At 44.2% G+C, this 27,631-nt stretch overlaps 1 protein-coding gene across 9 annotated transcripts in view; it reads right to left on the bottom strand.

Moving 5' to 3' along the window:
• The window catches only part of arhgap23a (Rho GTPase activating protein 23a), a 57,192-nt gene extending 31,814 nt beyond the window's left edge, over window positions 1-25,378 (bottom strand). For 8 of the 9 annotated variants that reach the window (XM_086184637.1, XM_086184639.1, XM_086184642.1 and 5 more), the window contains exon 1: window positions 4,795-5,488. In XM_086184637.1, coding sequence (XP_086040763.1) covers window positions 4,795-5,154 — 360 coding nt within the window. In that variant the 5' untranslated portion in view covers window positions 5,155-5,488. Of the gene's footprint in view, window positions 1-4,794; window positions 5,489-25,150 lie in introns of those variants that run through there. The other variant, XM_086184644.1, reaches the window with a different exon arrangement.
• Window positions 25,379-27,631: the final 2,253 nt, after the last annotated feature.

Raw genomic sequence — 27,631 nt, 5'->3', positions numbered from 1 at the left:
GAAGGATTACGGCCGCTTCTGTGGCCACGCAAGGATGAATGTGATGAGCCTTTGGGCTTTTGACTGTTGGATGGAATCAAGACACATTTCAAAACGTCACTGGCTGCACAATTCATTGATTAACTGTGAAAATAATCAGCAGAATAATCAGCGATGAGGGCAAGCCTATTTAGTATTCATGAGCTTATCAGACGCTCAAAGCAGCTCCTGATTCCAATTAGAAAACATCTCATTCGGATGCATCAAAACTGGAAAGATAAAAGCGGAGGGGTCAGAGCAGAGCAGAATATGGCCTGCTAACAGAATTACAGCTCCATCAGCTCTGTTACGTTTAAAAATGTTCACAAACTGTGTCTGTGACAATACTCAGCCAAAGCCGATAAAAAACAGATTTTCTCAGCTTTTCTGGGACACCATGACTCTGTGCTTCAGTTGCAATCGTCAGTAACGGCGTACGTGTCGGAGAACACAGAATCCTCTCCTCGCTCCATCCAGAGGTAGAGCAGGAATGTGGCGGCTGCTGGGAGCCGGGCTCCTGCTAAACCCCTGCAGGCCCGAACAATAATGCTCTTTTAAACAGCTGAGAGCTGCAACCTGTTTGAAAAGTGGAGCTTTACGGACGTTACAAATGCTGACAAGCCTTTAATCCTGATAGCTGTCCTGTCTGCAGCCACAACCCTGAGCTGGGCTGCCAAAAGAGCGCCGGACAGCGACGGCGAAAACTAATATCATCTGATAATTCCTCAACTCACCGGCGGCCAGATTCAGGACCGGCGGAGAGCTCCAGCGCCTCTGCAGGTCTAACTGCATCTTAAGTCCCGACATGCAGAATCATGGTGCGTGTGGGTTTAACACGACCTGCCTGATGACGAGGACCTCAGATGCTGTACGTCCCGCAGTGACTTACTTAACCAGACAATTCTGGTTATGTCATGTCACAAAGTCACACATGTGGACTTGTGTACTTGTTTATACACACACACACACACACACACCTCTGTGTCAATATGAATGTGTGAACAAAAACCAGTCCGACCCCGTTGTCACTTCAACGAGGTGATGATGCAATGTCAGTTAAACAGGGTTTTCTACTTCAGCAGCTCCAAACTGCCAAGAGTATTGTGTTCTTTTGTCTAACAACCAGTGACGCCTGCGGAGTTGTTTTACAGATGTGAGATGGGTTGGTTCGGCTATTGTGATTCAAACTCTGAGCGCGGGCCGATGTGTTAGCTCAGCGGGAACAGACAGGCAGGTGTTTAGTTTGTGACCGGAGGTCCCATCTTTGCTTTTAAAAGCTTTAAAGATGGAAAAGCAGCATAAGGAACTCAGAAATCTCAGATTTACATAAGTGGTATTACAGTAAGTGTGTGTACCCAAGGTGAACAAACACTCCACTTACACGGTAACTAAGAAATTATTTTTTCACTAAGTCAGCTTTAGCAAGTTGGTGGGTTTTTCCAGTTGCCTTGTCACTGTTTGGCCTCACGAGATTCTGAGCAATTTGATCTGTTGGCGCATTTTAATAATCTTCTGTGGGCTGGAAAATACAATAAATGCATTCATGCTGTCAAGATAGAAGCTGATACGACAACACAACCAGAAGCACTCAGAGCGTAACCCAGCCAAGGTGAACTTTTGGCCCCTGGCACTGTCATACTCGCGGTCCCAATTAAAGCTGCAAACAGTGATGAGCAGGTCCTTCCAACCCCCACACACACATATCGTTGTGTTTGGCTGCTTTGTAGAGCTAGAAGGAGGTGACGTAGTACAAATATCACTTCCAACATCCGCTAGATGGCGCTAGAAAACACAAACTTACTATGTACGACATTTCTGTGCGTCAAGTGAAGATGTGTTGTAAATAAAATGGTACAAATGTCACACCAAGCTTACTTCTTGTCAGCACTAGGGGGCGCAACACTCTCAATTCTGCTTGTAGCTCCTCAAGCCGGGACTGTCATTCAAAGTTTGAAGTTTGGAGTAAAGTCACAAACGCCTCATCATGGTAACACCGTTTAATGAAAAGCTCCTTAGCGAAAGTACATCAAGGTTAAAAAACAAAGAAAAACAACTACAAACTTATTATTTCCTGATGCCCTCAAATTGAATGATTTCTTCCTTCCATTCTACACACCTCCACCACGGGCGGTTAAAATTGGCACCATCATTTTTTGCATAATCCTGCTGACAGACAAATAAGCATTAACACGGCCGCCTTGCTGGAGGCAGTGATCAAGATATAAAGATCCTCCATGAAATACGCTGGGATTCAGAACGTGGGTCAGTACCGACCGGCGTGCGTGGTTAAAATTAACCACGTGGCAACAACTAACTCCATTTCCTCCCAACTTCATTTCCTTGAAGCGAACACCTACTTCCTGAATGGTTCGTCCCAGCTGTGTCCTACAGTCTCTCTCCCTCCCTCCCTCCCTCCCATCCCCCACTCACATTTGTGTTTGTAGCATTTTTGCAACCATGAGTCAGTGGGGTGGTGGGGGTGGTGGTAACAACTAGGGGAAAAAAAAAAAAGAGGGAAAAAGGAAGCAATATTCGATGAGGTCACGATGCCCTGAATTCTGAGGGCATGGGGTGGGGGGACGGGGGGGTGCGTGATCACACAGCTCTCACAGCCGCTGCCCCCAAAAACACCTTGTTCAAAGTGGCACTTTGCAGCTCCCTTGAACTGAATGCAGCCACTAATTAGATCCCCTCAGAAGAAGAGAGCCCACACATACAACAACACCCAGAGGAGAGGACGTGTCAACAGCAGATACTCACACTGTAGTTTTGGAACTATTCCTTTTACGAGTACAGGCTTCTACTTCTATCTGTGAGGGATTATCCAAGATCGCCGTTATAAATCCCCCTTCATGAGGATCCAATATTCAGCTTTTATTGAATCCGTTCACCAGAGGAGCCGATTTACTTTATGGTCATTCAGAAGGCTGTAATTTGTGGTGCTGAGCTCGGTTTTACGGACAGGCGTTCCCAAAATCAAGTAATATATTCTTTTTTCCTTTCTCGTACAGATTCTAATACCTGGCTGAACTCCACCGATACCAACTATTGATCAGGTACAGGTGGGTGAAAATATACTTCTATTCTATATTATATCTGTGGCGTACACTACTTATTCTCTCTGTGGGCGTGATATGATGTCATCATCGTCTGACCTGGCTCAGGTCGTAAAACATTAATAAATACATCCAGAGAATGAAGCCACCTTACTGTTTAATCATCTACTTTGAGACTCAACCTCCAAACTTCAGACACGTCCACGTTTCATTGGTGGAATTGGGTGTAAAACATTGACAATATGCTAACATTTTACCAGCTTATGCAAATCAATGTCGCGCTAAAAAAAAAAAAAAAAAAAAAAGTCGGTGCCGATAGAAGCTGACGCACAACTTCCTGTGTAAGCTACGGTTTTAGAGCAAAGAGGAGGGGTTCATTTCTTTTATTTTAGTCCAGAAATAACGGATCTAACTGGGAAGTAGCAGGGCCCCTAACACGACTCCTGAATTATGAGGTATCAGACGTGAATTCTCACCTATGCTGCATTTTTTAGCTTATTATCTGATTAAAATCACGTTTGTATGATATTCACATACGTACTGATGAAAACTGAGGGGGAAATAACGATAGGACAAAGTGAATGAATGAACAAGGTCCGGTTGCCTTACTGACCCTAAATCACGGACCACTCACGGCGTCGTTACCGACACGTCACTGAGTAAAACCCCCAAACTGCAAATCGGTTGCTGTGAAGGGTCACAGACACCCGTTTACTCACTCAAGTCCTACTAATTGTGCAGAAGGTCCACCAAACTGTTGGAAACAGCGAATGTAACCACTTCAAATAAGAGTGGACAAACACACTTGGATGTGAATGTGGTTATAAACCCAACAGCATCTAAAAAGGAGCCATATAAGGGCTTCGTTTGGAATAACCCAACTCTACATCGTGAATCTCCATGTGATGCCAAAAACTTTCCCAGACAAAGTTAAAAAAAAAAAAAAAAAAAAAGAGTGTAAAAGAGAAACAACCTGAGGGCAAAACAACTTCAGCCTGGAAACCATGAGAAGTTGAAGGACCCCGTCAACGGCAACGTGGCTGGCAGACTTTAAAGAAAACGCACACGTGTTGTTGACATGCTGAACAAATCCCACACAGCGGTTTCAGGGAAGCATTCTGCTGATATCATTGTTTAATCATACAGCCACCAAAATCAACACATCTGCATCGTCTCAGACAGTCGGACAGGCCGAGTGAGCTGCTCGAGTCACGTCCAGGAAATTTCTCCTGCAGCGGCCTCTTAAATAATTGGAGAAAATTAAATTGCTGCAGTTTTAACAACAACAGACCGACACTTTTTGCAAAAGTGTAAATTAAAAATCCAAACGATTTAAAACGAATCCTTTCAGATTCATGACCTGTTAATATATGCAATGAAGATCCAATAAAAGATATTCTTAATTTAATTAATGAAGATAAATAGCAAAAAATTAAATATAAAACTGAAGAAGTTTTCTAAATATGAAATACTTACATTCAGCTGTATTACTCTTATAACTTTCTTGAGGTTTTAACAACTTTTTTTTTTTTACCTGTTTTTGCAAATGATCACTTAGTAGTACATGAATACTGGCCAGTTTGTTTTAAGTACTCAACATAAAATATTTAATGCATAATATTAAGAATCAATCAACCAATCAGACAAGCACAAGCTAATAACAGAGAGTTCTCATCCGTCCACTAAAGGAAGACGTCAAGAGTGGATGACCTCTCCTTACCCTGGGCTGATGGGACTTCTGGCTCTGCCCAGTGGGCATCATGGGTGGTGGGGATGGCGGTGGCCCCGTGGTGCCACGGAGGACCGCCAACCAGATGCAGCGAGGCTCAGGGGAGCTGCAGTCCACCCCCACCGGGTTCTGGAAGCTCCAGTCAGACCCGGCCGGCGTCGGGCATGGGAGCATAGCAGCGGGCATTGGGGCACGGAGTTCTCTCAGATCCGCATTACCAACCGCCCACATGGGCTGCACACACACTCCGGTACCTACACGGGCTTGTGGACAATGTCCAGATGCAGTAATAGAGATGGACAACAAGAGCGGATGAGTGGTTTTAGTGGAGCTTGATCCTCCTCCAGTCATTCACTGGAGTCTGACCTTGCTTTCACCAGACTCCAATCCATCGCTGAGTCTCCAGAAAGTTTAATCCCAAAAGTTACACATCACTCCTGGACTCCGGTGGCGTTCCCAGACACTCACACACACATCTAGACAGTCAGAGTTGGTTCAGTCCAGGGGAAACAGAAGGCAGCCTCCACGGCAGCAGATGGAGGAGTGTGTGTGGTTGAAGAATCAGAGGTAGGTCTGGTTTCACTACAGACACACACAGAGAACAACTGACAGTGTCACTCCCGTCGGTGTCCGGTGGTGTTCTGCATACAAAGCCACTCTGTCCACCCCCAAAACACACACTGCTGTCCCAGAGGGCTGGATCTCTCCTCCCTCCCACTGCTCTCCCCCCTCTCTCCCTCCTTCACCCTCTAAAGCCAAACAAGTCAGTCTCATCTCTATCCCAAACTATCTCAGTCATTTACTCTCTTTTGCTTTCTCTTCCTTCCTTGTTTTTGTTGCTTAACCCGCCTTCACACAACCACTCCAACGTCGCTCCAACTGAACCAGTCTGACAGTCATCAGAAAACAAACAGTACAGCGAACTGGAACTCCAAAAAACACCAGACATCGGGTACAGGGGGGGGACCCGGCTCCGGCAGTGGACAGTCCAGATGGAGATGTCTCCTGAAGCTTCCTGCTGATCTCTCCTGTGCTGAATGAAGAGGAAGCCTGGAGGCTGCACGTGGGCCGCATGTGTGTGTGTGTGTGTATGTGTGCGTGTGAGAGAGCTGCACAAACACAGCGACAAAGCTATGATCCCGGCGTTAAACTCCACAAAAGCCGGCCCTGCCTCCGCCACCTCCCCTCCGGGACGAGAAAAAAGAAAAGATTTTCCTTGCCGCTGTTTTCATCGTTTCAACTTTTCTCTCTTTTCAAAGAGAGAATGAGAGAAAAGAGAGAATGAGAGAAAATGTGAAAAGCTGGAGGAGAGGAGAAGAATGAGAGGCTATCATTGTACCAAATACTCCCAAAATATAACAGCTGCTACTGGATGTCAACATGACCTCTTCATCAAAACAGGAGTCCCTCACACTCACACACACACTCCTGTTCACATGACCCACCCATACAACCCAGTGACACCGAAACACCACTTCACTAAATCAGTCACAGAGCAGAAGCCCCCCACCCGCCTGCTCGTGTTCTCACCAAACAACCAGGCATCCAGCTCACGTGCGAATGTGGCAGACAGGTGACCATCTTGTAGCAGATTTTCTCCTCTGACACTCATCGCTGTTACCGCCGAGGCTAGACAGGTTTCACCTGCCGCACAGTGGGACAAGTACCAACTCGATCTGAGAGGCCCGTCAACCGTGCACACTGACTGTACCCTCTGGATATGCTCCACTTGACTAGCACGTCCAGGGAGACGAAGAGAGGAAGTGAAAGGGAATCTGAAGGATCCAGATTATCAGGCGTGACAACACAAACAGACGGAAGTGTAGTCGGTTATTAATCAGTGTCGGGTTTATGCCGCTTGATCCCCATGATTACCGCACGTGCCAAATTTATAAGACGTGGCTGGAGACCATGGGGTTGCAATGATGTATCATTTTTACTCAAATAAATGCATTGACAGAAAAGGTCTTCTTCAAGGTAGAGGTTTACTTGAACATGCACATCTCCTTCACCTCCCTCTAAAAGACGAAGATTATAGAGAAAAAAAGAGTTTCACCTGAGGCACTCAATATGGCCAGCAGGGGCTGATGTATCTCACTACTGGGTCCCAAATGCAGTTTGAGGTCCAAAAATAGTGATTTCTGTACTTTGAGTGGTGCAACTCAGAGCTTTTAAGGATACCAACTGATGTGACTTGTGACTACCAAGTACCACATCGCAATAAACCAATAAATCACAAAAAAAGCAAAACCAAATTGTAGCACCCGAGAGAGAATCTGGGTGTGAAGTCAGGACACCGGCACGTCCGAAGAGGCCTTCAGTGTGGTTACACTTTCCCAACCTGGCCCCATCTACAATATAAACACAGCGATATTTTGCAGAATGCTTGGTGCCATGACAGCATACTTACTGTCTGCTGAGATGATGGGTCAGAATGTCAAATGCATCCAAAAGCTGCATTTGATTTCCTAATGTTAGTAGCACACCTGGACATGGATACGAGTACTTTTTTTTTCCTTTTACAACTGCAATTATATGATTGTAATTATAGAGAAGGTAACATGATGATGAGAATTCCAAGCTTCATTCAATGCTCCTGAGGATTTATTTTTGGCCCTCAGTGTAGTCTTCCAGGCAGGAATGATTGCTATCCTCCTCCCACTCCTCGCTCCTGACATCTATTGTGTACCACTGGTAACTTATAATTGCATTTTAGTGCAAACAAAAATAAAAACAGTCTTGGTTGATGAGAGTTATTTCTTCTTTTATGACTTACACTTATGCATTTATGCAACAATAACAGACTACCTATTTGTGGATCTACGCTCCCTCTTTATTGAGTCAGCAAAGCTTTCACTAACACACACATTTACGTGTGAACACAAAGGCTGCGTCTCCCGTGCGCGTACATACATACAATCGCCCGCCACATGTCCCACTGAGTCACAGCTGAGTATAAATACACTATATAATTAGAGTTCCTCAAAAACTCAGAGGGCTGTGGGGGGTTTCTTTTCTTTCTGTGGTTCAGACCAGAGCTTTGCGTTCGACGCACCGCCAGGCGGAACCGCCCTGCGGAGAGACAAGTGGATCGAGAATAGGAGGAGGTCAGATTCTTCCTCTCTGGGAGGGAGGGATGTGAGCGACGACCACACCCTTGTTAGAGGATGTGACAGCTGACAAGGCAGGAACTGGAGATGCCACTGAGTGAGGATTTCATATCACAGCTTTCATCATAACAGTTAGTTTTGGCGAGGAGGGCGCGATGCCTAATTTGGAAACAAAAGGTCCCTGTCTGCCCGGACCCCCCACCCCACCCCACACCTCGCTTTCTCTCCCTCTTGTTATGAACCATGGAGACATTTACAAGAAGAGGGGGCCGAAACAGGAGGCTGACAAAAGAGAACTGAACAAAAAGGCATTGAGTTACAGTTTACACACAGTCACAGATGAGGAGCTGTGACAATAGCACGCCTCCTCCCAGTGACCCACACTGTATACGGCTGCAGCATGCCTCGACAGGCTGCACATCCGCCGCGAGGGCCGAATGTGCATCAGCAGGGCAGACTTCTTTTATCTGACTGTGCAACTGCAGAGCAAACCACTGAGGAGACGGCACGCGCTTCATGTTCGCTACATTTTATCATCATAACCTGGCAGGGTGCAGCTCTCCAAGCCAGGCAACCAAAGGGAGACACGCAGCTGCTCTTGGAGGTGCAGACCCTGTTCATCTGTGACCCCCCCGCCCGCAACTCAACAACAAACACATCAGCAGGAAGGGAAGAACAGAGGGAGGGAGGTAAAGCAGGAAAGAGAGCGGAGCGCGGTTGTTGGTGTAACGGACAGATTAGTGAGGCGATATGTTTTAATCTCCTTTATACTCATAACACGAACATGGGCCAACAGATTAGCGTGGCACAAGGCCTTCTCTCTCTCTCTCTTTCCACTCTGGTTGCCTCAGAAGACTAAACATGTTTTTTCTCAAACATTCAAAGGCAGAGGTGTGAAGAGGAGAAAGAAGCTGGAAGATGAGAAGTTCACGGGACAAGGATGCTTTTCAGTGGTTCAAACAGCGGAGGGCTGCTGTCCTGTACGCCACCTGAGAGAGGAATTTCTTCTAGTTTAATCCACAAATTCACTCATATGATACGCAATGAGCATCGCCAGAGCTCCCACGCAGCTTTGGAACCATGATTAAAACTCAGATTTTAAGAGGAAATTGTACAAGATTCATTCTTCAGGTGTCTAAACATTGTAGGAGCCAAACACATGGTGGGAAGAATGGTTGTTATTCCACTGTTTAAGTTTCACTCATAGGTGGGAAATCTCTGTTGATGTCAGGTGTTTGACCCTGGAACGTAAGAAGGGTTTTGAGGCCAAGTGTCAACTGAGTCGATGCCGGTTGTGTTTGTAACGATGAGTTTGCCATCTGCCACCACAGAATGTGTTTTTACTGCAGTACAAAGTGAGACCTGTTTATTGGACTTGTTTAATGAACGCAACGCGTCCAGCACTCGTGTATCCAATAGCAGAGCCGTCATCCAGGTCACTCAGCCCTGTTAGGTTCCTCTTCTTCTTCTTCTTTACTGCCGACTGATTGGTTGGAATCTTTGTTTTGAAAATTTTGTGGACTTTTTTGGGGGGGGGTGGTCCAAAATTTCCAAAAATCTTGTTAACATTTCCCCATCCTTTAATTATTCATCTAGTTATACATTTATTTTAATGGATGTTGAGCAGATTGGAAACACGGGATAAAAGAAGAGCAATCGACTAAAATTAGAAATGCAATTAATAAAGTTATAACAAAATCAACAAAAAACAGGCACAAAAATTGTTAACAAGTTGAAGAATATGAGTTTAAAATGGTCAGGAGTGACCAACAAGTTCATGTTAAAGTGCTTTGTTCCAGATTGATGGCACAAAGAAACAGAAAGTGGTTTGGTTTTTTTTCATAAAAAAACCGAAGGCAGCTCTGTTGTATGAGCACTTTTTTATTTTCATCCACTGGATTTTTCTGCACTTTTATTTGGGTGCAAACAAATAAAAAGTAAAACGGGAAAGGAGTGATGATGTGTCTCAAACACACCAGGCTGCAGACACAACAATGAGGTGTTTTTGCTAAATACAGATCATACGAAGGGTGAGGGAGGGTCAAAGAAGGGCACGCAATAAAACACGCAACACAAAGCCGGGAGATACAAGAAAGGAGTTCATGAGAGGCAGAGTGTGAATCCTGTCCCCTACTGGTGAGAGAAGTGACGCCAACCAGCATGTGGCTGGGGAGGTTTCATGTGTTGAAGCAGCATCTGCATGGATAATTTGTTATCACCCTATTTCCACAAACGAAAAAGAAAAAAGCCACACAACTGTGGTTAAACTCACAGGTTTCACAAGGTCAGTCTGCCTGGTGTCACAGACTGGTCAGGTGAGACTTAAACTAAGTTGTTTTCAGGCAAATTTTGCTACTAAAAACAGTCCAAAGATACAAACAGAGGAGAAAAGCACTAATTAACCGCAGACACATCAAATGTTTATGTTTCTGCTTTGTTTTTTAGGCCAAAAATGTGGGAAACGTGCAGCGATAGAGTTGATTTCTCTGTCTAGACAAACATGACTAGTAAGCTGTCAAAGATGATTCTATAACACAGGGGGTTGGGGTGGGGAAGGGTCGCAGCTGTTATAAGCAGGTTAATTTTAACTGTAATCTCCAGTAAATCCCCCACGGAACAGATTGGCTTTGTGGATGCAGTACCGCTCATATGCCACTAGAGGGCAGCTTCAACACAGGGTCAGAACAGAGGGAAAGTGTAAAAGCTCAACATGCACTCAAGGTTTTACTGCCACGGCGCTGAGAAAGTGCAAGGTTTGGACTTAAAAGCTGCTACGTGTGATGCTGAAGTCTGTCACGCTTGGACGCCATCGGAGGGCGAACACGGCTGACCAGAGAGGTCACACCTGCTGTGGGCTTTGATCTGGGAGCAGCCTCAAGAAGTTCAGAGACGACAGCAGGTGGAGGCGAAGTGTGCAGGGGTCAGATACCCACAGCTGAGGTTGGGTGGGTGGCCCACTCCCTCCCTATGCTCCTCCCTCTCTGACCACGACCGATACAACAACAAAACATCAACAATGCATGACTCCCTCCTTCACAGCGGGGGATTAAAGCAGTTAATGCAACCCACCTGACACGTGTGTTCCTCCTCGGGAAGGTAACACATTATGCATGCATTCTTTATGTGTGTGTGTTTGTTTGTGTTACAGTGCAACCACATGAGGGCAGGTCATGTGAGTTGTCTGAGGGTGCAAACAGTCAACCGAACCTCATCTTTTTTTTATTAATTTGTCGTGTGAAACAAGTGATAAACATGTATATGACGCAGCTGAAGAATTAAAGCTATGAGAGAATTAAACTTAGACAAACTAGACAAACTATCCAAAACAAAACAATAACTACGAAATACAAATTCTGATACTTGAACTTCTAATTGCCCCCCCCCCCCCATTTCATTCAATCTGAAGATTTTCAATTCATCACTGATCTTATCTATCCAGCAAAACCATCAAATACTCGCTTGGCGTAGCTTCTCAAATGTGAGAATTGGCTTCTTACTTATATGTTTGTTAAAAAAGTAACTTTGAGGTCTTGGAAAGCCTCCAGCGCACAAACTTGCTGTGGTTGTATCCGCCCAGAATTTCGCAATCGGAGCGTCTCTGACAAATAGTCTGGAAACTGATCCTGGTCTTATCTTCAGCCGACACAAGTATGATGAGGACAGCTGAAGCCTCTAGTGAGATTAGAGTCGAGTAGGAAACAACGTTTGCGCATCAGCTTTACATTTTGAGTGTTCATACCTTGTGGAATTCTTCATGAGGGATAATTATCAGGTGGCAGTTCAAAGACTTCAGTGTTTTCTGCAAAGACTAAATCAGACACGCGTCACTGTGCCGTAGCTTTGAGAGTATTTTTGGCATGATGCACGTGAAAAGATCCTTCAAATGTGTGACATTTAATAAGTAGAAACACTAAAACACAGACGACTCAATAAAGACAATATTTGTAGTTTATACTTGAGCACGTTCACAGTATATGTTGGCTCAAGCAAACTGCAGAGACAGCCAAAAAACACAATTTGATTGGCTGACTGAGGAGTGCGGATGTGTCTCTTATGTTACATTTGCCACATGGGACCCGTGAGCAGGGCAGCCGGCCAGCCGAGCATCGGCGAGGTACGGGGTGGAGGTGGGGACGAACAGATGTTGGGGAAAACTTACCCAGATTAAACAATGAGGTCAGCAAACAGGAAGGAGCTTCACGTATTGGAGTGAGGATAGCGGTGGCACATATTTACTCACAGATACACTCTAATTACCTCGCCACACGTGTCCTCGCCGTTCCAGCATCTGGATTCTTCGACTGACTCTATGTATGGTGATGAATCATTTAATGCAATTAGACGTGTGTGTGTGTGTGTAGTTGGGTAGTGGGGGAGGATCTGGAACCATTCAACATTTGACCCTGTTTCATGAGGTGATGTTATAGTCTGTGATACATAACCTTTGATAGTCTTTAGAGACTTGCTGGCTACGTCCCGTACGATCATTTATTTTATATGAGCTGCTGGGCAGGAAAGAGAGTAGAAGCGTGTGCGCGCATGAGTGTGTGTGTATGTGTGTGTGTGTGTGTGTGTGTGTGTGTGAGTGAGTGAGAGAGTGTGTGTGTTCACTGACAGATAAATTCAGTATACAACAGTACAGTACAGTAAAATAAAGACTGAAACTGGAGTAAAGCATCCTTTTCTCAGAGGGGAATCTGTCATGAAACATTGCTCTTTGTCTCTGGCCGTTATAACGGTACTGAGCTGTTTCCTTTTATGTCTTGAAACTTCAACTACTGCCCAAATATCAGGCAAATAAATATGAAATTAAAAAACAACAACAACAACAACCTAGCAACGTGTACCATCAACAATGACAGAAAGTAGGTAAAACAGCCGCTGCTGATCTGGGAACAGTCGCAGTAGCATCATAAAGGGAAAACCATGCAGAACAGATAGCAAATACCCTCCAATCCATGAGAGATGCTGCATTACTGAGGCTGATAATATCAATATTTAAAAGCAGAGAAAACTCAAAATATCAGCTGACTTGATCTTTTTAACCTTAATGTAGACTATAAACTACACATTCCTCTGCCGAGGAGAAACATACTGCTAGAAGCCACTCCAATCAATGTCCTAGAACAGTGTTAAGGATCCAGAATCTACAATTCCAAAAGTTCCTTACTTGCTCTTTGTAAAATTGCCATCTTTGCACCAAATCTAATCAAACCCACTCATCAGTTTTTGAGCTTTGCTGCCAACAACAAACATTTTACAAGGCAAAAACTTCTGTCCATGGTCACCCCTCCCACCAGTGTCGGTTTAATAGTCTTTGCATAATTCTGCTAATAGACAAACAAAGAGCACCTAAAATTTAACCTTCACTTGGCGAAGTTACATACTTGGGAACAGTTTACAGCTGAAAAATGCATTTAAAACAAAGGCTCTTTCCTGGAGATACTAAAATAACACACCATCTGACCAAACGGCAGGGCTATAAACTACTGGGTTCAAGTACGAGAATACCGTTTGAGGGGCTACTTCAAAATCACAGGTGCATTCCTCTCCATATGCAGCCTCTCTTTAGGTTACTGTTCATCTGAAGACCAATCATGCCGTCACCCATCAACTCTAGGGTGGACAGTTGCCATGAGAACCAACAAGGTACGTCTGTCCAAGCAGGAGAGGAAAACAAGCCTGCGGGCAGACAGGTTTGACGGCACAGACATTTACGCTCATTATGGGTTTGGAATTGGTTTTCACAGCTGAGTGTGAAGGTCCAGGGCTGAAATAACTTACAGCGCTGGCCAGGTTGTTCCTGTAGAATCAGCATGAGACAAGCGACTCTAAATGACAAAAACATGATGCAGCTGGACGCCGTGGAATGATAAATATTCCTCCTCCATGTTTGTTTTCCTTCAAGCCGAAGTTCGTGAGAGTTTGCAGATCGAAGTGGTGACCAAGAATGCGTATCAAATCTGTTCCGGATAAATGTACGATATCTCTTCTCACGGGATGTTTGGTGTTGCAGCGAACCTTCGCACTCAGCTGTGGACGTCCCAGTGAGTCAGTCTGATCAACAAATCCCCAACTGCCATCTTGGGTATTCAGAGGCAGTGTTCGGGTTTAGTCGGGGCTGAACCGAGGGGATCATGCGTCTCCTGGTGGGTGTATAACGTACACTATGAGGCCTCAATGACGACATCTGGCAAAGAGCTACTCCTGCTTTCTTCGCACTGTATCCCCCCTTTTCTCCCGCTTACTGACCACAACCGCTGGGAGCAATCAGAGCGTCACGTCTGAGCTCCGCTGCAATAAGAGTCCAGCTCCCCCCCTCCTTCTTCCCCCTTTTCTCTGCTCTTTTCTTCTCTTTCTTTCTTTCCTGGTTGTTTTCAGGCCTCAGAGGCGTGCAGCTCTAGAAAACCACAGGGCTCCAGCATCTCCCCACCCCCTGTCTGCATCTGGGCAGAGGACAGCCATACTTGGAGCCTCCCTCCCCCTCTGCAGACCCACATGTATATATTTAGCTCATCTCTGCCCATGTGTAATTAACACATGAAAATTCTAACTTTACCGCTTGACGATGACGTCGATGCGGATAAAGCTAGCACTGGAATCTCACATCGCACTCTATAGACCCAAAACCAGGCAGCGGTCCAGCTTTTTGGGGCGTGGTGGAGCCAGTACTGAGCCAGCTTGGGAGGCAAACTGATGGAGGGAAGAACTCTGAGCCAGGGAGGGGAAAAAAACCCAAAGGAGTGAGCAGGACTGCAAGAATGGAGTCTGAGTGTTTATTAGAGCAAACGAGATGGCCTGCCTGGAGTTTCCATTTGAGGTCATCTGGTTTTTACATTCCTGCCATGCACCAGCGCTCACACCACGCTGAGGAAGTGATCCATCGCTCTGTTCACACAGGATCCCACAAGTCTCAAATTGGAGTCCGGGGGTGTGGAGTGGCCATTTAGGGAGGTCTCAAAGCAGCCAGGAATTCAATCAAAAATACCCCTGTGTTCAGGTTAGAGCAGGATCACTTAGGAACCAGTGGATGTAGACACTTAGTAACTTCTGAAGAGAAAGCAATTTCGTGACGCTGGTTTTTAGGCTCCCTCTATTCAAGGATATATGCCACAATAAAATCATCAATTTCTTATCCATCAAAATACACTTTTTCTTCCTGTAAAACAGCATGTGACGTGTGTTTACATATGGATGTACCAACCAGTTTCAACCAAAAATATCACAACATCCATCCATGAATCAAGTTTTAGCAGCATGAATAACACGTTAATTAGCTCGCTAGCAAAAATGGAACGCCGATGAGTGGTGGGACAAAATACACGCTTTGTTTTACGCTCAGATGTCAAAGTATTTGAAACTGATACCAACATGCAGTACATCAACACACGGGTCCTGCTTCTTGGGTTATCATTCTTCACTGAAACATAGCATATTGGGATGTATCGTGGTTGAATGACATGATTATCATGAGCCAAGGATTGTGAGTCACTCTGTGATTCCCACCTCTAACTGTGTGTCTTCTTGATCCAAAGTCCAACGGTTCCAGCCCTCCCTAGCGGGATGTATTCATCATGGGGAAAGTTAGGTCTGGGGTCAGCTGTCCTGTCAGTGTGTACCATCAGCGCCTCACCTAACGTTACTGGGTCAAGCTCCGGATACACACACTTTTCAGCCTTCCAAACAAATTCCTCCAAACTTCCCTTCGCAGCTTTCTATCTTGTTTTATTAAGACATGCGTCAGAATGCAGACACTCTCAAGACACGACACACACAGCTCACACAGCTGGACAGACTCACGACTTCTAAAATACATAAAGTGTTCATATTTCTACTATTTATTTTTTACCATCTCCAATTTGAATCTGTTGTCCAGCTCTTGCGATTCCACAGACTCACGCTGACCTCCTTACGAGCTGCACTGAACAGATGGTGCCACTGGGCACATTCACACATACATAATCAATTACTGCATGAATTTTAACTTGACAAATCAAATCTCTTTCTCTGTAAAATCTGAATTTGCTTCAATCTAGTAAGCTTTGAAGCTCCAGGCGATGCAAACTCTTTCACGTGACGTGAAGGCCAAGCAGGAGTCATGAATCAGAGTCCTGCAGCAGTGAAGCGATGAGCTCTGCTTCCCCGCTGACTGTGTGAACTGATTAAGCTGATATCCGAAGGGATTCTGGCCTTTGCACCCTTCCTCCTCTCGTCTTCTTTCTCTAATGGCACAAAGATGGTACACAGATACTAAATGACATGTTTTGAATACAAGAGGATCAGCCCACGCTATCGTTTTATCTGCTTGCCCCTTCCTGTTTGTACACCAGCAACCTCAACATAAATAAGAGGACAGGGATGCAGCTGTAGTCTGGGTTTTCACGCCGTTCCCAGAGGGAAGGAAGAAAGAGTTTTACTGTTGTTATCCCCTGTTAGCGTCAAGCTAAATGTACGTGGCTGGCTCTTTCTGCACTCTGGAGCCACAAAGAGGTGACGCAGAAGGGAAAAAAACTTCTATGTGAGCTCAAGATACTTATTTGTCACCACTGAAACAGCAAACCTTTTGGGTGAAGTATTGCTTTACGGCAGACATGGCCTTACTACAGTATCAAGAAACTACAAATACTCTGTGGTTTCACGATTTATTTCACCCCAGAAGAAAAGGTCGGACATGCAGCCACGAGGGACAGTGGGTGCTCTCTCGTCTCTCTTCGTTTCAGTCTTCCAGCAGGAAGAGAGCAAAGGAATTTGACATGGCAGCCAGACACATATACATAAGGTCTCTGTTCTGTTATTGAGATGAAAGACACATTGGAGCACAGAGGAATGCTAATAGAAACATACAGTACTGCTAGTTATCATTCTGTAAACTGAGCCAGTAGAGGGGGAGGGGGAGGATCTCTAAAACTCATACTGAAATGAAACCTTTTATGGCACGAGGAATATATGCTGCGTTATAGATGACACTTAACATGGACAAGTATACTTTTCAAAAAAACAGCTCAATCAAAGTCTAGACGTCGCTTGGTGCACATTCAGGCGGGGTTTGATCAATGAAGGCAAAGAGCTTCTGCTGAAGGGAGATGACCAAAGAAGGCAGCAGAGAGGATCAAAGTAGAAAGCAATTACTCAACGTCAGGAGGGAAATAAGGAGACAAGAAAAGCTGGGATTCCGCAAACGTTACAGAAGAAAAAGGAAAAACAACAGGGGGAGCTAAGAGGAGGAACTCCAACTCCATGCACCCACCCTGACTGTACATACATTAGCTTATTAGCTTGAAGGTGATACTTGGGATAAGTAGTTGTTGTTGGTTTTTTTTAACAAATTCTTTGCAAGCAAATCAACAAATTAAATTACAATACCGCTGTCTAATTTAGCAAACTATCAGCCAAATTAACAATTGTGCAAGATAACTCACCAGGGTAATGTAACATGAGGATTACTGCTTTGTTTTTAATCAAACAGATAACAGCAAACCTTGACAACATGCGATGCAAATCAATCTGAAACAGCTGATAGCAGCTACGGGTACAGGAATATCGTCTAACCGGGATAAAAGAGGAGTATCAAAGCTGATGAAACACCGATAGCGGAACAGGTTCTCTCAGCTCACTAGTAGCAACCTACACACTGAAAATGGCCAGTTTTGATGACTATTTGGATGCTAAGATGCTGTTAGGGTATTGATTTCAGTCAATAGGTTCAGATCAACAGTTAAAAATATTGATTAAATATTTTGATTTATGTATGGATGAAATAAAGGATAATGAATTTGAGTTTGTTTTTTAACTTAGCAAGCTATTAGCACTGCCTCTGTTCTTTCTGTTTAGTTAACATCTGTCTGATGGCTGTTGTCTCATATTCAAATGACCTGCTATTCACTTAAAAACTACAATGTCTGTACAATAATGGACAGAGACAACAAGATGGATGACACTCTGAACACACAGCAGCATTATCCAGAATCTGTGAACAGAGGCAGTGTTGTGTCAGACCGGCATGAACCAGGAAAACCCAGGCGCTCTATCTCGTCTCAGCATCCACAGCTCCTCATTAGCTTCCTGATAATCTCTGTCCCGTGATGTTGCCTGTCAAAACACCCCCCCCCCCCCCACACACACACACACCTCCCCTTAGAGACTGCTTACAAACAGAGAGAAAGAGCTGGTTGATGGGTGAGTGTTTGTGTCCAGTCTGCTGTTGCCCGTGATGCTTTCACGTTGCGGCAGTGCTGCCGGGGTTGTTTGGGATGTGCAGATGGAGGTCAGTGAGTCAGCTAACAGACGCCAATAAAACAGCAGTAACTCACTGTGTGTGACCTGCAATTCACAGCTCATCAACTCTGAAGCGGCGCTTTGATGGGCGTTAGCTGGCCTACTGCCACATATAGTATTGAAAAAAATGGAGAGTAGCTTCCCCGATTGGGAAGTTGAGTAGTGAGAGCAAACATAAAAAGATCTCCATCAGTAAGAGCTCTTCCTCTTCTGCTTTATGAGCTCATAGAGGCGCTGCAAACAGGATGTTGTGATTATCCTACAACAATCCATCAAGTTGAAAAATTCAACTGACAGCTGCCTTAATTCTATTCTTTCTCTTCACTTTGATTGCGCAAAAAAATAAAAATACCAGATTTCCAAGTCAAATGAGAATCTTCGTGTAATCATATCACTCATCCACGATTTGATTTTCCCAAACTCTACCGTTTGCAGGTTAAAGAATTGATCAATCAAGATGAATAGACAGACATGTCAAAGGAGCCCTGCATTAAATACAAGAACATACACACACACACACATATATGTGTATATATACACATATATATATATATATATACATACATATATATATATATATACATATCGCTTGAATCTGGCAGCACTCGATTTAGTTTTGCATGCCTTCCATTTTTATCGCCTCATTGTTTTGGGGCTGTCACACGGGCATATTTCTCCACCCGTGACTCATCAGGATCCTCTCCACTTGGTTATCATCAACCCTCCAATTCCTCCTCGCCCCATTCTTTTCTGTCTGTCTCACATTCCGGTGCTGTTGCTAAAAACGCCATACAGCTGATGGGACAGAGACACGATGCTGCCAGTTTTCTGCACACACACAAACAACCACTCTTTGCAAAAATGTAAACATGATGAGGACAGGAGTAGAAAATGTGTGTGTGTGTGTGTTGGTATGAAGGTGTTGAGAGAGACACAACAACATCAACAATGGTGATCAGTCAAATGGTAGCCCCTGCTTAACCTTCGTGGCCCCTGCAGCACACAATAACAAGGGTTCCCTCCTGCCTCTTTAGCCTCTCTACCAGGGGCCAAGTGTGTGACGAGGGGGGCCCCTGACCTCTGAACCTTGACTCTGATTCCAACCTCGCTGAGCTGCCTTCTGGCTGATCCCAGACAGATATACAGACAGAGTCAAGTCTTCATTTCAGAACAAGACCTGACCTGTTCCCTTCCTCCCGTGTGCAGAGCGTCACATCAACACGAAGCCCCTCACGTCCAGTACAGACGCCGCAACAACACATGCAGACACACAATTAGCACGAGATCTCTGCAGACCCAAACACAAAGAGGCACTGACGCAGACCAGACCATCCACAGGCTGAATCTAATTAGCTCTCATCTCTCTCTGAGAGAGGCTTTGTTTCACACTGAACCTCCCAGCGGCCGAGTGTTAGATGCCATATGAAACCCACCCAGCTGGGCCTCCAGAGACAAGAGAAGATGATGAGACCTGTTCCTATTGGACAGGTAAACCTCTGCCTCTTTAATGCAGGAATATCATGCATTACTGTTTGTATAAAAGTACACAGAACCTATTATTCATGAAGTAGTGACAGAAGAGATTTGGCGTTTATGTGCAGGAACACACCCAGGCACAGAAGGCAAGAGCGCTGAGTAAAATCACAAGCTTGTAGTAAAAAAACAAAGTAGTATTTCTACCAACTCCAAGGGGGAAAAGTTTGCACAAATACAAGCGTTTATCAGAGATTTTCATAGGTTTTGTAAGTCCAAGTCTCACGTCTTTGGTTTCAAGTTTAAGTTGAGTCTCTTGCTCTTCTTTTCCTCTTCCAAATGTAGTAGTTATGCTAATTCCCTAAAAATGCCTTTCTCTCAGTTTAACGTTACCCAGCAGGTAGTGTCACAATAACAATGAATTGTAGTCAGCATGGCTGAGCCAGCACTGGAACAAAGCCCTCATGCTCACGTCCCATGAAGCTAATAGGCAGCTAATGAATAGCTAAAGCAGCTAAGCTAACATCAAAAGTTTGCTAATCTCAAATTAAGTAACTGACCCGTTCAGATGCATTCCCAGCTGCATGATAAAGTTTAACTTGTTCAATCCAGCATCCTTTATTTTGACCCCTCTAACGTTGCAAATAGCAGTACTTTTGTTGGTCTTAAGTTTCTATTGCCAAAAGCTATGAAAAAAATGTCTGCTGCTGCTGTTCGCCACGGTTTTGTTGCTGCAGGGTCTCGTAGCAACGGGCACCAGATTAAGATGCACGAGATGGGAGGCCATGACTCTCAGCAATGTACCAAATAAAGACTGTTCACAAGTCCCAAAGCCCGAGTCACGCCTCAATCTTTGAAGATGAGTCCTTTTAAGTGTGTCCCGTGTGTGTCCTCGACTCACTTCCCCATTTTCAGTGTTTTGGTTTGACATTACTATCCAAAACATGCAATTAAACACATTTTTCCAGCATATTCTTAATAAGCAGAATGGTCACAACTCAGACATATCCTCAGCAGTCAAAAGTCAAGATTTGGCTTCTAGAGGGAGACTGACAGGCCAGAGCAAAATCAATAAAGAGTCATTAGCGGAACATGCCTGCTCTGCAGGCCTGTACCACAATGGCCACTCCCCTCTCAGCACAGTAGACAAGGTCAGTGGTGGCTGATGTCCTTCGCCTACCTACACACAGCTTCACCATGTTTGGACGACATCAAGGACCTCCTCATTCAAACATGAGGGGAAGGCCACACTAAAACCCTCCACTGGGCTGTTGTGTGTCTCTCCATAACTGAAGGCTCCTGGACATAAAGTAACAGCGACTTTGTGTTTGTTTGCGTCGCCACGTTTCCCCCACCTGTGTGCACATTAGGAGTTGCAGCAACTGTGAGTGTTGAAGTGTGATGTAAACAAGTACCTATGTTTGTGAGCACCTGTGCTTGAGTGTGTGTGTGTGTTTGAGTGATTAAATTGTGTCAACACACACTCTCTCCACGTTAATGATTGTGGATGAGGCGTGGGCGGTGGTGCAGCTGTCGTCTCAAGGCCCAGCGTGGAGGAATGCGGCGTAGGTGATGGCGTCGTGGTGGGAAGGCTGGGGTGTTAAGGTGAGAGGGATGTTTTGATGGTGTTTACAGACTGTCAGTCTGTAACGCACTTTACAGTCAGAATTGCTGTCTCCTGCTCTGACTTTGTTGAGGGCAGGCTGCAGTCTCTCTCTCTTTCTCTCTCAGACACACGCACACACGCACAAAACTCAAAAAACAACAACAGCTGCGCGCAGGCAGTTACACTTTTGAGGAACAGTTCCTCAGAAGGTACCTTTGCGCCCAAACAAATTCAATATTGGTCTACAAGAGGCCAGAAATGTGCCTTTTGACCAACAGAAAGAGAGCAAAGTGAAGGAAAGGCCACTGGTATAAACATGTCAGTAAGGCTGTCACTGAGCTGAATGAAAAAAACTGACTTCAATCAGAACACTGTTGATAAAAATCCTGCCCGATAAAAATAAAAAAATATGTTGAAACCAATAAAACCAACTGTATAAATTTTTTTTTTTAAATTAAGGTGAGAATCAGCCGAATTGATACAGTTTTAAAACTACATCACGTGATATTTCTGCAGTCATTATAAAATATAAATAAAACCCAAAGCACAACTGTTTGGTCACAATTTCCACCAACACTCATTCTCAAGAGCTGCACAAACATCGACCCAAAAACTTGACTAATACTTCCCTGAACTGATTTATCAAGGCTGCCAAAACAACCTGAGTTAGAGTCAAATAAAAGGTCCCCTATAAATGCAGGAGAAACGTATGAAAATGTACATTTCTTTAGTAAAATGATTTGTAATGATTTTATCGTACAACTTTATAGAGTTAGAACACTTAATAACCTCAAATAACCTGGCAGCAAGATTCACTTAAACCTGTATAATATTAATCAACGCAGTGTATAATTACAACATTTTTTCTATCCACTAAGATGTTTGGCTTGTGATCATACTTATCATTAATGTTAATTCACTGATTCATTAGGGTGACGATGGGGAAATGACAGGAAGTGAGAGGAAAATGAATCACATGCAAGAAATCTCATAAACCAGGGAGCTGCAGCTAATGGTCGACACCCTGTTAACCCTTTGGCCACCAGGGCATCCGGACTTGCAAAGCATTATAAATCAGCTAAAATAATCCAAACCGCACCATCATGGTGCCGCGTTCAAATACATTAACGGGTGGACATGAAAGACGCGAAGCTCCTAAAATCCCATAAATTCCCAGGACTGCAGTACTCGCAGCTGCGTGCCCACTGCCAGATGGACGCATCTGCTAGTGATCATAGAAATGCTCTCCTCTGCAGCATCACGCAGCTGCTTTCACTTACTGCTGCCCTGACCAGGAACTGATCCTGGACCTGCTGAGTGGATGGGCCTGTGTGGTTTGAAGCCTGCAACACTACTGAGTTGGTTGTTGTGTGATCAGCTGGTCCCGCGGGCATCCACAGAGGACTAAAAGACATTAAGTAGATCAACCTCTGACTCAAGTTTGGGTTTCGATTGTTAGAGAAGTTCCTGGTGGAACTATTAACAGGCTTCTGGGGCTAAAGCTAACAGATCCCAGCTCAGGTGAAGAAGACATGAGATGGTTGTGGATTAAGCATAAAAAAACAAAAACAGCCCTGTGTGGACGCTCAAGTAAGGAGGATAATACTGCAGTAGCAGAGTACAAACACCCAGATGAACTGGAACATGTGTGGCGGGGACAAAAGAGCAGCTTTAACATCGACCTGCTTAAGATTTTCATACAAGCGCTCTCATGTTTCCCATCATCAATGCACTCAGGGGTCACGTGGTGGTACAATGCAGCATTAGACATCTGGGCTCATCCTGGCCTCTGCCCCGCCCTGCTGCCTCGCCACAAACAGCCCTATTGATCGGCGCTACACAGGCCCTACTAGCACTCGACCGGCCCAACCTCTCCGTGCACCGCAGCTGAAGCAGGTTTGCTCATTCAAACATCACATTTCACCGCTGGTGGATTATAATCCCACATCAGCCGTGACTCTCAGAGAGAAAACAGCACTTCTCTCTGGATGTTTCTAAGCTGATGTGGTCAACCGTGCAGCGGTCACTTCCCCTCTGACCAAAGATGGCTTGCTGGAAGAAGACCCCTGCTGTTAAGAAGAGGCGCACCTCCAAAGAAACTTCAAGTGTACTTTTATGAGTTGTTCTTGACTGGAGCGACACATGCACAGCAGTTGTTACGCATTTACTACACAAAGGCGTTTTACTACAACACTGTACATAAAAAAAAAGATAAAAGTACACTCGACCTGTTTGAAGGAACATCATAGCAACACGCCAGCGAAGAGGCTTAATTAAAGTGTGACCACAGAAGAGGAAACGTTCTTTGCTGGAGGGAGTAAACAGCTGATACAGGAAGGTGGAAAATTGGGGGAACATTAGAGGAGGAGGAGAAAAAAAAAGATCTGAGAAATTCTTAATTATGGTGGCTGAACCAAGGCGGAGCACGCAGAGGAGTGAACGAACCTCATCTCACTCACACACACACACTCACACACACACACACACACACGCACGCTAGACCAAATATTGCAAAAACAAGGAAAAAGTAATTGAAAAGTGTAAGTTACAGAAAAGAAAACACAAGGTCCAACAGAAACTACATGATTATTTCACTTATTAATTTTGTACATTTACAGGTTGTAGTTCTCTGACATGATCTGTACTGTAGTCAGAACTATGAACACGTAAATATACGATTCACAGCTGATAACTGAATACTTCAAACAGATGCGGTCAAAGATGCTTCAAAAAGTTCAAATTTGCATTTTAAAGCAATTTCCCTGAATGTAGAAAACAATATACTGCTGCTCGAGCAAAGACAAATAATGATCTTAAACAGCAACATGAGAAAAGCAGCTCGGGAACAGCTGCCATTTTACAGCAGACGTAAGATGTCACTGATGTTATTAAAAAGAACATAAAGCCCAGAAAGTACAGTACAGGACAGTTAAAGACTGAGCAATACCGATACATCAAACGTTAACAGTAACCAGCAATGATACGACCCAGTTACACACAGAACCAAGATCCCAAGAACCCAGATCCATACGTCCACGCAGCACCAGCCCAGGATACCAACCAACCCACACACAGACCTCCGCCCACGGTGACCTTATCTCATGACTCCACTATGACACATTCCTGGAGCCGGAGTGGGACGAATACAACGTGGAACTGCAGATTTAATGAGGCTTTAAAGTAAACACTACCTCCTGTACTCACTGGAACTATAAAAGCTTTTAACCATCAGTTTGTAGGGGGAACCGACGTACTTGATGGCGAAGTTCATCTGAAGGATGAGTGTGTGATAGCCCTGAGGTGGAAACATCAACTACAAAAAAAATAAACACAAAGCTTGTGATGTTCATTCACTGGAGGTCACACGTTTCCCATCATTTCATTTGCTGCTCCATCTGCCAGGCGGCTCCACCTTCAGCTTTAAAAAGACTCCAGTATCAGTGTTGCCCGATAAAAAGCCCATTAATCCCAGTGTCTAATAACTTGTTTTGATTGATGGAGACACTAAAGATTGTTTTGATTGACAGCCCCCTATCCCCGTTTGGGACGTCCCGTTCAGATCGACAACCTGATGACAAAAGACTCTCACAACTCGGGCGTAAAATGAGACTCCACCGCGGCCAACTTCATTCGGCTGCGCACCATTTGCCGCCCACAATAGCGAACAAAAGCTGCAGGAAAACACTGATCAAACACTTGGTTTCTGTACAGTACGTCGGCGAGTGTGTGTGTGTGTGTGTGCCTGTGTGAGTGTATACACAGTGGCTATGTAAACTAGTGTTAATCCTCTTATGAAATCACGCTCTCTGACCAGCGCCACGGCGCACTTCAGGCTGTCCAAACACGATCGTGAGTTAGCGGTGCTGTCAGCTCGGTGACTTACGTGGTTCTCAGAGTAGGGAGGTATTCCAACAAGGCAAAAGGCAACTCCATTCATTGGACAGCACCGACTGTATGGCTGCAACAAGGAGACGCAGATTTGTTGCTGCACAGGCGGCAACAGAGGCAGCAGCAGACGGGGAAGGTCTGAGCGCAACAAAGCTCCGGTGCTCAAACTTATAGGATCGACACTTCTCCCGCTTCCTTCCCCCTAAAACACCCCGCTCGGTTCCCGTTGTCTCGGAGCGTTCAGTGCGCTCCCCCCTCCTCCACCTCCTCCTCCTCTTCTTCCGCCAGACCTCATCAGTTGTACATAACTAAGTCCCTCTGTGCTGCCTGGAAACAGAGCGTCAACACCAGAGAAGGACGCCGGAAGTGAGAGGAGGCTGTCTTTCAAAATTGAAGTCCCAGAAAAAGAAGATGTTTGTTGTTTTAACGAAGCTGGTTTGCAAGGAAGCACCATTTCTGCCGGTGATTGAAAAATAAAAGAGTGAGATACAAAGAGAAAATACAAAAAAGGTCACAAGGTAAATCATTATTACGACATAAAAAATAATATCAGATAAAACATTTGAATTATAATATCTGTGACTGATTTGTCTTATAAGTATGAGGTATTATCTCATATTCAATACTTTTTATTTCACAATTTCAACAATTTTTCTTATCTTAAAATAGTGTTTGTAATTGGAAAAGCTTAAATTATCATTGGAATATTTCATTCATTTTCATCTTTTTCTCGATTCAACCTGTCAGGCATGAGCTTTCACGGGTGGACATATGACTGAGGACTCTGAATAATCTAAGAATTTTGATTTATTTATCTTATAATGATGAATTAATATCAAAATCTGTACTTTTAATCTCAAAATGTTACTTTATCTTATACTTTTGACTTTTTCTTGCATCGGTTTACCTTCTTAATTAATTTAGATTACTTACCAGTTGAATATTTTTTCGTGTATATATTTGTGTATGTATATATGTATACATGCACACACACACACACACACACACATATATATATATTCCCTTTTTATTAGTGGAAATAGGATTGCAGTTTTTCATGACTTTATATAAAAAAGAACCTGAACAAAAACACCTTGTGCCTCTTTGTGTTCAGTGTCTGATCAACACAACATATTGAATTCATTAAAATGTGTTCTGTGTCCCTGTGTGTGTGCATTTATTCTGTAGAGCCTGAAGTCTTGCACATCATTTAACTTGACCCTGGTGGACCAAAGGCAGCCCGATTAGAAAAAGGGTGCGTTTGGTAAATGTGCGTGCTCCTCCCTGACAGCCCACAGTGTGCGGGCTCCCTCTGGCTGCTCAAACGCCAGTGTGGTTCCAGTGTTTGGGTGTGGTGACCGATGCCACCAAGGTAGGCAGAAGCAGTAGGAAAATAATGTGTTGGAAAGTAGATTTTGGCATGTTTTTTGAGCTGAAGCTGTAGGTTGTTTTTTTTGTTGTTGTTGTTGTTGTTTTTTAGCAATTTATGGGACAATGAAAGAGGATTTGAGAAGGAAATGTCACCTGATGAGCTGACAGCATAAAAAAGAGGTGTAATGAGCTATAATTCCATGCTTGTGTGTTAGTCAACTTAATGTGATACTACCACCAAAAAGGATATTGGTTTAAAACTAATTAATGATTAACAAATAAACACCTATTTCATGTTTTTATATCTGATTTGGATTATGAACAGAGGAGCTATTTTTTTTAATTAATTTTTGGTTTATTTCATTTATATGTTGTTGTTTTTTTTTAAAAATATTTTCTCAATATGTGAGAAAATCTGTTTGTGAAAATAAACTCTATTCAACCGTGTTTCCTTCATCCCATTTTTTGAGCGTGCTGGAGCCAATCTGCTGCAGCTGAGGGGAAAAGGAGCGGAATTCTGCCGATCCATCCCTCTCAGGATCTCCTGTTCAGCTGTTTGGCTGAGGTCATCTGCAGGAGTCACGGCATGCGTAAAGCGCACGGTAAATGAAAACTGACAACTCCGTGTCTCGTGATGTTCATTTACCCGAGATCACACTTTCTCATCTTTTCACGTGCTGTGACATCACTGCTGGAGACGGCACCATCGCCATGTGGGTGGTTCTGTCACTCTTTGATTGGCTCGTATCGTTTTAACATCTCTAACTGGGAAAAAAAAGAAGAAAAAAAAAAGAAAAAAGAATGACCCTGGGGCCGATGAATTCTATTCAAGATGAAGACGTAGCTGATATTTTGTTCGGTGCATCCCGAGCTCTTTGAGTGTGTAAAGTTGCTGTGATGACATTTTGTCATTAAGAGTTAAAGTACCACAAGCCCAAGTTAATAAAACATCTATTTTCCCCACTGCAAAATACTCAAAACTCCTGGTCAAATACTTCCCAGAATTACAGATCAAAGTGTTAAGTGAGTGCTCGTCCCGTCTCGAATGACACAGAAGAGCCAAATAACCAACACGTCATTAATTATGATAATTACTCCCCAATGA

This window comes from Aulostomus chinensis, chromosome 18 (genome assembly GCF_037954235.1).
Source record: "Aulostomus chinensis isolate RoL2024-O1b breed Wild chromosome 18, RoL_Achi_v1.0, whole genome shotgun sequence".
NCBI classification, from domain to species: domain Eukaryota; kingdom Metazoa; phylum Chordata; class Actinopteri; order Syngnathiformes; family Aulostomidae; genus Aulostomus; species Aulostomus chinensis.
The sequence above is the reverse complement of the archived record's forward strand: the minus strand, read 5'-3'. Positions and strand labels throughout refer to the sequence as shown.